General features: G+C 37.1%; 1 protein-coding gene across 1 annotated transcript; it reads left to right on the top strand.

The window, feature by feature from the left end:
• The first annotated feature begins 8,687 nt into the window (after nucleotides 1-8,687).
• Nucleotides 8,688-10,973, top strand: LOC11439693 (probable E3 ubiquitin-protein ligase ARI10). The gene is made up of 3 exons (XM_039832762.1): nucleotides 8,688-9,984; nucleotides 10,501-10,595; nucleotides 10,725-10,973. Exons 1-3 carry the CDS (start codon nucleotides 8,688-8,690, stop codon nucleotides 10,971-10,973), a joined length of 1,641 nt encoding a protein of 546 aa, XP_039688696.1.

Below are 10,973 nucleotides of genomic sequence, written 5' to 3'. Positions count from 1 at the left end.
TCTTCAAAACAATGGCATCAATCACATTTTATCAGTTCTCTCCACATCAAGATCTACTGCATGTCTTTTACTCACCAACTACAATTGGAATGTCCCTCAAGCTTTGGAATCATGGTTTGATAACCCACAAAAAGTTCAAAAAACCATAGGCCTGTCCAACCAACCCCACTTAGAATTAGGGTTTCCAAACTCATCACAAACTCTCACCATGTGTCATATCTGTTTTGAAACCTTTGCTAGTGATAAAATCAAGTCATCATGGTGTGGTCATCCATTTTGCATCAACTGCTGGAATCAATATGTCGATATAAACATCGATGATCTTAACTGTTTCAAACTTAGATGCCCTCAACCTTCTTGTAATGCAGCTGTTGATCAAGACATGATTCATCAACTTGCAAGTAAGTCAAGAAAGATTAAATATGATCAATTTTTCTTTCGGTCTTACGTGGAAAACAACAGTGATAGGAAATTGAAGTGGTGTCCTGCTCCAAATTGTTGTTGTTATGCTATAAGTCATGATCAATTATTATCAGAGTCTAGCCCTAGATTTAATAATGATGTTACATGTCATTGTTATCATAGCTTTTGTTGGAATTGTGGTGAAGAAGCTCATACACCCGTGGATTGTGAAACTTTTGTTAAATGGAGGAGAAAGATTAGTTCTGATTCTGAGGTTACAAATAATAGTTGGATTATTGCTAACACAAAACCATGTCCTAATTGCAAAATAGCTATTGAGAAAAACCAAGGGTGCAGACACATGAGGTGCAGATTATGTAAGTTTTCCTTCTGCTGGTTATGCCTCCGTGATATGTCTATATGTATAAAAAATGGTTGCAGCGGCACTTTAAATAATGTACAAGTTTGGCATTCTCATCAAGAGATATATGATGATGAAATGCTAAGAACCAATGCAAAAAATTGTTTGGATAAGTACACTTACTATGAAATTTTAAGAAAAAAGGCTCTTCAAAATTTGATTGAGATGAATAGTACTGCATATATATGTTGGCCCCACCACGTGTGGGTATTGTTTCCAGCCAAAGACAATTACTACAAGTAATTGTAAATAGTCTTCTACCTATTTAATGCAAGGATGCATTTTTCTACAAATAGGAAAGCTATGGTATAGCTTACGGTGGAGAGACATGGCTAGGCATAGCTTGCTGTGCAGAAAAGTGTGAAGGCTTGCAATTCATTTCAAGTTTCACACTCTGAATGTCATGACTTTTGGTGTAAGAGTGTGTGAACCAAATCCAACTCTTACGGCTCATTTCCCCTATAAATAGAGGCAATGGAATTGAAGGAAAGCATCGAAGCAGAAGTGAAAATACAAAGCTTCTGTGTGTGTAGAAGTGTGTGAGAGGAAAAATAGAGTGTTGAGTAAATCCAGAGAGTGTGGGAAAAATACACCGGGTGGGTATCATCTCTATAACTTCTAGGTGCTATAAAATAATAGCATTAGAATAGAAGTAGGTCTCACGGGAAACACTATATTGTATCTCTTGTGTGTGTGAGAGAGTGGAGAGAATATTGTAATATTCTTTAATATAGTGGAATATTTTTCGGAGTTTGTCCCGTGGTTTTTCCCTCGGTATTAGAGGGTTTTTCACGTTAAATATTGGTGTTCATTTTTTTTATCGCTACCGCTGCGCTGCAAGATCCAGTCTCTTTTGGATTTTGGAATTTTAATTTACACTTGCGTTAAGCTCGTCGAGCCCAACAAGTGGTATCAGAGCTCCGATTGGAGCTCGAGAGTATAGTGTAAATTAAATGGAGGAGAACACTGGTACGATGATTAAACTCACTTCTACAAACTACTCCATTTGGAAGCCAAAAATGGAGGATATACTTTACTACAAGGATATGTATGATCCTGTAGAAAAGGGAGACACAAAGCCAGATAAGGTTACGGATGAAGACTGGAAAAAGTCTCATCGGAAGGCTGTTAGTCTGATTAGGCAGTGGGTGGATCTTAGTGTATTCCACCATGTGGCCACAGAGACAAATGCCCAGACTCTGTGGAAGAACATCGAAAAGATGTATCAAAGAAAGAACGCACAAAACAAAACTTTCGCTATTAGAAAGTTGGTGAATCTAAAGTATCGGGAGGGAAGATCAGTTGCCGAGCACTTGAGTGACTTTCAAGACTTGGTAAACCAATTGGTTGCCATGAAGTTGGTGCTGGATGATGAATTACAAGCACTATTACTTTTGAGTTCTTTGCCAGAAAGTTGGGAGACTTTGGTGGTGTCATTAAGCAACTCTGCTCCAGATGGAGCGCTCACTTTGTCCCAGGTAAAAGATAGTATGTTCAATGAAGAAACAAGAAGAAAAGACATGGGATCAAGTAGCTCTCAGGCCCTTGTCACGGAGAACAGAGGCAGAAGCAAGAGCGGGGGGAGATCCAATAAATCCAAGACAGATCACAATCTCAACCTCGAAGAAAGTTCAAGTGTTTTCACTGCGGCGAAGAAGGTCACATCAAAAGAAATTGCAAATCTTGGAAGAACAAAGAAAAGAAGGACCGGAGGAATCAAAGACCAGACGAAGATGAAAATACCACAACCCCAGTAGTTGATGGGGAAGTGGTGTTGCTTTCTGTTGAAGAAGAAGAATGTCATCTTGCAGATTCATGTGTTTAATGGGTCATTGACTCAGCAGCTTCTTATCACGCTACTTCCAATAAAGAATTCTTTACGATGTACAAAGTAGGAGACTTTGGCAAAGTAAAGATGGGCAATAATAGCATTGCAGATATTGTTGGAATTGGTGATGTGTGTGTTCAAACCAATACCGATTTTACACTAACACTGAAGGACGTGCGACATGTGCCAGATTTGCGTCTAAATCTAATCTCTGTCCATGCTCTTGATTTAGCCGGATTTCAAAACAACTTTGGTGATGGAAAATGGAAACTTACCAAAGGATCGTTGATGATTGCTAGAGGCGCCGTGTATTCGACGCTTTACAAAACTCAAGTCAAGCTGATCAAAGATGGCTTGAATGCGGTCGAGAATGTTGCTTTGCCAGATTTGTGGCATAAAAGGCTGGCTCATTTAAGTGAAAAAGGATTGCAAATTTTGTCAAGGAAGTCCCTCATTCCGTCTGGCAAAGGTACTAAGTTGAATCCTTGTGATTATTGTTTGTTTGGCAAGCAACATAGAGTTTCTTTCAGCAGAACTTCAAAGCTGAAAGGTAATAAATTGGATATGGTGTATTCTGATGTGTGTGGACCCATGGAAGTGGAGACTCTTGGTGGTAGCAGATATTTTGTGACGTTTATTGATGATGCTTCAAGAAAGGTGTGGGTGTACTTCCTTAAAAGTAAGGATCGGGTGTTTCAGTACTTCAAAAGGTTTCATGCGATGGTGGAGAGATCGACTGGTAAATCTTTGAAGTGTCTTCGTTCGGATAATGGGGGTGAATATACTTCCCATGAATTTAAAAGTTATTGTTCTGAGCACGGCATCAGACATGAGAAGACGGTTCCTGGCACCCCACAACATAATGGTGTAGCTGAAAGAATCAACAGAACCATTATGGAGAAAGTGAGATGTATGCTGAAAATGGCTAAGCTGCCAAAGCCATTTTGGGGAGAAGCTGTTCAAACCACATGCTACCTGATTAACAGATCTCCATCTGTTCCTTTGGGCTTTGATATTCCTGAGAGAGTATGGTCCGGACATGATATAAGTTACTCTCACCTGAAGGTATTTGGATGCAAAGCCTTTGCTCATGTAAATAAGGAGCATAGACAAAAACTTGATGATAAAGCCATTCCTTGCATATTTGTGGGCTATGGAGATGAGGAATTTGGCTACAGGTTATGGGATCCAGAGAAGAGAAGAATTATTAGAAGCAGAGATGTAGTGTTTCATAAGCAAGAAACTATGTCAGATTCTGCTATTCTAGAAACACCTAAACGTTATGGTAAGGTTGATCTTACACTTACCACTCCTCCTGTAAGAGTTGCCACAGAAGGGGGAGATCTTGATGAAGACCCTGGGGTTGATGGTGAGCCAGTAGTTGAAGATGGTGATGATGAAGATGTTCAAGATGGAGAGCAATCCACAACATCTCATCTCAGGAGATTAAGCAGAGATCATCATCCATCTACCAGGTACCCTAGTTCGGAGTACATCCTCATCACTGATGAGGGGGAGCCGGAAAGTTTCGATGAAGTTCAAACTCATAAGGATAAAATCCAATGGATGAAAGCAATGCAAGAAGAGATGGATTCATTGCAGAAAAATGATACTTATGAACTTGTGAAACTTCCTGAAGGCAGAAAAGCCTTGAAGAATAAATGGGTGTTCAAGCTCAAGAAAGATGGTGACAAGCTAGTGAAGTACAAAGCTCGCTTAGTCGTAAAAGGTTTTGGACAAAAGCGAGGAATAGATTTTGATGAAATCTTCTCTCCAGTTGTTAAGATGAGTTCAATTCGAGTTATACTCGGATTAGTTGCTAGCTTGGATTTGGAGCTTGAACAAATGGATGTAAAGACTGCATTTCTTCATGGAGATTTAGATGAAGAGATCTACATGGTTCAACCAGAAGGATTTAAGAAGACTCGAAAGGAGCACTTGGTTTGCAAATTGAAGAAGAGCTTGTATGGATTAAAACAAGCACCAAGACAATGGTATAAGAAATTTGACTCGTTCATGATGAGTCATGAATATACCAAGACAGATGCAGATCATTGTGTATATGTCAAAACATTTCGAGGTAACAAATTCATCATCATTCTGTTATATGTAGATGATATGTTGATAGTGGGGCAAGACGAGGATATGATTGGTGATTTGAAGAAGGAATTGTCAAAATCCTTTGACATGAAAAATCTAGGCCCTGCAAAGCAAATCTTAGGCATGAAGATTTTGCGAGACCGAAAAGCTAGAAAGCTATGGTTGTCACAACAACAGTATGTGGACCGGGTTCTAGAAAGATTCAACATGAAGGGTGCTAAACCAGTTAGCACGCCGTTAGCCAATCACTTTAAACTCAGCAGAGTGAGTTGTCCTACTAGTCAAGATGAAAAAGAAGCTATGGTTGCAATACCTTACTCCTCAGCAGTTGGGAGTTTGATGTATGCAATGGTTTGCACCAGGCCAGATATTGCTCATGCAGTTGGAGTTGTTAGCAGGTTTCTTTCCAATCCGGGAAAAGAACATTGGGAAGCTGTGAAGTGGATCTTGAGGTATCTGAAAGGAAGCTCTAATAAGTGCTTATGCTTTGGAGGATCAAATTCGATTTTGAAAGCCTACACAGATGCTGATATGGCAGGTGACCTGGATGGTAGAAAGTCTACTTCAGGAATTGTGTTTACTTTTGCAGGGGGAGCTGTATCTTGGCAATCTAAATTGCAAAAATGTGTAGCCTTATCAACAACCGAGGCAGAATATATTGCCATGGCTGAAGCAGGGAAGGAAATGCTTTGGCTAAAAAGATTTCTTGATCAATTGGGAATGAAGCAGGAAAGGTACGTTATCCATTGCGATAGTCAAAGCGCTTTGGATTTGAGTAAGAATGCGATGTACCACTCTCGTACAAAGCATATTGATGTCAGATATCATTGGCTGCGTCAAGCAGCGGAAGAACAACAATTTATGTTGGAAAAGATTCACACCGATAAAAATCCCGCGAATATGTTGACGAAAGTTGTAGCACGTGAAAAGCTTCAACTTTGTGCCGAGTTGTTCGGCATGGATCGCAGGTGAATGAATTGCGATGATATCTCCCTTTGGCTGGAGGGGGAGAATTGTTGGCCCCACCACGTGTGGGTATTGTTTCCAGCCAAAGACAATTACTACAAGTAATTGTAAATAGTCTTCTACCTATTTAATGCAAGGATGCATTTTTCTACAAATAGGAAAGCTATGGTATAGCTTACGGTGGAGAGACATGGCTAGGCATAGCTTGCTGTGCAGAAAAGTGTGAAGGCTTGCAATTCATTTCAAGTTTCACACTCTGAATGTCATGACTTTTGGTGTAAGAGTGTGTGAACCAAATCCAACTCTTACGGCTCATTTCCCCTATAAATAGAGGCAATGGAATTGAAGGAAAGCATCGAAGCAGAAGTGAAAATACAAAGCTTCTGTGTGTGTAGAAGTGTGTGAGAGGAAAAATAGAGTGTTGAGTAAATCCAGAGAGTGTGGGAAAAATACACCGGGTGGGTATCATCTCTATAACTTCTAGGTGCTATAAAATAATAGCATTAGAATAGAAGTAGGTCTCACGGGAAACACTATATTGTATCTCTTGTGTGTGTGAGAGAGTGGAGAGAATATTGTAATATTCTTTAATATAGTGGAATATTTTTCGGAGTTTGTCCCGTGGTTTTTCCCTCGGTATTAGAGGGTTTTTCACGTTAAATATTGGTGTTAATTTTTTTTATCGCTACCGCTGCGCTGCAAGATCCAGTCTCTTTTGGATTTTGGAATTTTAATTTACACTTGCGTTAAGCTCGTCGAGCCCAACAATATAAAGAGAGTTGGTATATCATGGGTAAAGTCAGAAACTTATTTTGATTTCATAAAGGATGCATTGAAACAATTGGTTGAATGTAGAAGAGTTCTCAAATGGGCTTATGTATATGGATACTATCTTCCTGAGAATGAAAATGCTAAGATTGAGTTTTTTGAGCACATAGAAAGCATAGCTCAGGTTGCTTTGGAGCGCCTTCGTCATTGTGCAGAAAGTGAATTAAGAAAGGTTCTAAACGATGGGTCAGAGGAAGAATTTTGTGATTTTCAGGTGAAGCTAACCACCCTCACTAGGGTGGCTAAAAGTTATTTTATGAATTTGGTTAGTGGATTAGAGAATGGTTTAGATGTTGTGTGTGTGAAAAACTACACTGGTGTGAAAAGGGTGTTAAGTGAAATTGGTGACAACTCATATAAGAAGCTGAATACTTGAAGGTGAAGCAGAATCAACATTATGGATATTATGGTTGAACAATCAGATAATGATACTTGAAGAACAACTTTTCATGGTTTGTCATTGTGTATTTGGTTCAAACTGTATTTTGATCCTTAGGCAATTTTTTTTTTAACATATCTCACTGCTTTACTTTTAAATTTCAATTTGATGATTTTTGTAGATCTTCAACAGGTAATTATTTTCATTTGTATCTACTTCAACTCATCTTTGATTGGTTTAATATAGTTTTGTCAACTGCATACGAAAGGGTTAATGTTATTTGCATTATTCAAGAGTATTTGAACGAGATGAGAATGACACGAGTCTTGTTCGGTTTAACTAGAATGTCTCAAATTCTATAAATTGAACAAATTTAAAACTCTTTTAACTTCTTTTGTGATAGTGCAAGAGTTTTCCCAATTGAGGACTATAATAGATGGAGGATTGTATATTTAATTATTGATTCAAAGGGAACATTACAATATGATATTGCACAAAACAATTTGAAAGGTAAAATTGATAGAAGGAAACTCAAGATGGTGTTTCTTAGTACATAACCGAAGCAATAATGAGAAAGATAGAAGAACAAGTGCAAGACTTAAGTCATTACTCTCGTATAGAGTATTAAACAGAGATGCGAATTTTCATCAATTCTATATACACCAACCCATTGACAATTATTGCTCTATTTATGCACAATTCTAAAGATTTTTTTTACTCATTAGAAAGTTTACTTTAATAAAAATGAATCATTTCATTATGTCTAACTCTAAGGAAACAAATAATTCACCAGTACTATGTATCTTTTACTTATGTAAGCAACGAATAATGATTACAGTAATTGATAGAAAAAATAAACAGGATGGAACATGAAACATTTCTTTTAAGTTATGCATGAAACATTTCTTGAGAAACAATCAAGAATTGGTGCTCATTAAATTAACCCTTCTAGCTATTTGCAACCAATGCAAAATACAAAGTGCAAATGCTTACATAATTAGACAATATAACTTTTTTACATGGATGAAACATGAGGGTGGCATGCACTGAGAAAGGTATATTGCATGAATAACACTACGAGATCATCTTCTGTACAACGTTAAAGATGGCTTGTGTTCGAGTTTGAGAAGGAGCTATGGTTGCTACAGAGTAGCATCCTAAAAAAATCAATAATCAGACCTTCCTAACTTAATCATGTAAGACTTTCTCATGAATTGAAATTTGTTTGACACCGTGCTCTCTGAAGAAGGATATGAGGTCGACATGATGTTGTTGAGACATATATAGCCTATAGAGAGAATCAATGTTCAATTAATGACTTTAGCGTCAACCTTGCAGATCGAAAGGTGTAGATAATATGAACGCTTTGATTTTATCATATTATTTTTATGTATTGCCGTTGTTTGCTATTAACTTAGATGCTGTGAATTTGTTCTTAGATTCATCCATTTTATTTTTTTAACGATGTTGAATATCATTTTCATTTTTGTAGAAATAAAACTAATTTAAATTTGTTGTCTTAATTAAAGGATAAACCAGTAAAAGCAATACTAATAGTCAATGAATTTAAGATCACAATCAAGCTTATTATTCCCGTTATTTACTCAATGATCCTATGTTTATACACAAAGGTACTATTTTTTCAATGAAGAGAGAGATTGAGATTAAGAGAGAGATGTAGAGAAAATGTGAAGGAGATCCAAAATCCTAAAATTACACTCATTGTTACTACTATTTTTCTCCCATTTTGAATCCTCTGCTACATGGAACAACACTTTTATGTTTTGAGTGAATCTGACATAAAGCGCCTTCAAGATGCTGACATCAATCATCTTTCATCAATTCTCTTTGTATCAAGACCAGTTGCATGTCTTTTACTCTCCCATTACAATTGGAATGTCACTCAAGCTTCAGAATCATGGTTTGATAACCAACAAAAAGTTCGAAATGCCATAGGCTTATCGAACGAAACCCACATAGAATTAGGGCTTGCCTACTCATCACATACTCTCATTTGTGGTATTTGCTTAGAAATCTTTTCTAGCGAAGCGATTAGATCATCATGGTGTCGTCATTCATTTTGCATCAATTGCTGGAATCAATACGTTGATACCCATATCGATGATCATAACTGCTTCAAACTCAAATGCCCTGAGCCTTCTTGTAATGCAGCTGTAGATGAAGACATGATTCAACAATTAGCAAGTGAGTCAAGAAAGATTAAATACGATCAATTTTTCTTTCGTTCTTATGTTGAAAACAACAATAACATGAAATTGAAGTGGTGTCCTGCTCCAGATTGTTGTAATGCTATAAGTTATGAATTACCATATCATCACGGTTCAAGTAGTTCTAGAATAAATTATGATGTTACATGTCTTTGTTATCATAGCTTTTGTTGGAATTGTGGTGAAGAAGCTCACACACCTGTTGATTGTGAAATTGTTGCTAAATGGATGAAGAAGACGAGTTCTGAATTTAAGATCACTACTAATGGCTGGATTATTGCTAACACAAAAAGATGCCCTAAATGTAAGACACCAATTGAGAAAAACAATGGATGTAATCATATGTCATGCAAATGTGGGATCCAATTTTGCTGGCTATGTCTCCGCGATTTCTCTAATTGTCGTGATGGTGTCAATTGCGCGCAAGTTCAGGAATTTCAAGAGTTATTTGGAGATGAAATGCAAAGAAACCATGCAAAAAATCATTTGGATAGGTACACTTACTACCATCAAGGTTGGGCAAACAATGAAATTTCAAGAAAAAAGTCTGGAACTAATTTCGGTAATTTCATGGTAAAGGATGCATTGAAACACATAGTTGAATGCAGAAGAATTCTCAGATGGAGTTATGTATATGGATACTATCTTCCCGAGGATGAAAATGCTAAGATTGAGTTTTTTGATCACATCCAAAGCATAGCTCAAGTTGTTTTGGATAGGCTTCATCATTTTGCAGAAAATGGATTAAGAAAGCAACTTCTACATAATGGGTCCGAGGAAGAATTTTGTGATTTTCGGACGAAGCTAACCACTAGGGCTCGGGTGGCTAAAAGTTATTTCATGAATTTGGTAAAAGAACTAGATAACGGTTTAGAGGTAGTGTGTGTGAAAAACTATGCTGCGGTTTAAAAAGGGAGTCAAGTGAAATTGATACATGACCATGTGAAGTATGTAGAGATAACAATTTTGGCTCTACCAACCATGGCCTGTCATTGAATTAGGTTCAAACATTACTTTGATCCACATACATGTTTTTATTTTTATTGTTTACCATTGTTTTACTTTTGAATTTTAAGTTGATGAATTTTGTAGATTTGCAATAATATTGTCATTTGTAGGTAATCTATTTGAACTCTTTAACTGGTTTAATATTAAAGTTACTTGAATTATTCAAGACCGCTTGAATGAGATGACACGAGTCTCTATCTATTTAACTAAAATGTCTCGAATTCAAATTCTAGAAATGCAACAATGTTAAAACTCTTTGACTGGTTCTTTGATATCTTGCATTTAGTGATCTTGAATCTAATGTTGTTATGCCATTTTTTCGTTATATGAACTTTCAAAGGTTATGGCATTCTCGTGGCAATTGTTGCTTCGACGTCTTCCTACAAGAAGGAATTTGGTCAATTTGGGAATGGGGGTGGAATTGTCGTGCATGTGGTCAGTCGGTAAGAGAGGTGGATGATCACTTGTTTAAATCATGTGATTTTGCAATGGCGGTGTGGAAACAAAAAATTTATGGATTGTAGTGGTGATGTTACATGTCATTGTTATCATAGTTTTTGTTAGAATTGTGATGAAGAAGCTCATACACCTGTGGATTGTGAAACTGTTGCTAAATGGATGAAAAATATTAGTTCCGAATTTAAGATCACTACTAGTGGTTGGATTGTTGCCAACACAAAACCATGTCCTGAATCATATGACATGCAAATGTGGGTTCCAATTTTGCTGGTTATGTCTCCACTCTCCGTGTATTTGCAACGGTTCCAATCGCTTACAACAAGTTCAGGAATTTCAAGAGATATTTGGAAATGA

This window comes from Medicago truncatula, chromosome 4 (assembly GCF_003473485.1).
Source record: "Medicago truncatula cultivar Jemalong A17 chromosome 4, MtrunA17r5.0-ANR, whole genome shotgun sequence".
NCBI lineage: Eukaryota > Viridiplantae > Streptophyta > Magnoliopsida > Fabales > Fabaceae > Medicago > Medicago truncatula.
Note: the sequence above shows the minus strand (reverse complement) of the source record. Positions and strands in the feature narration are given on the sequence as shown.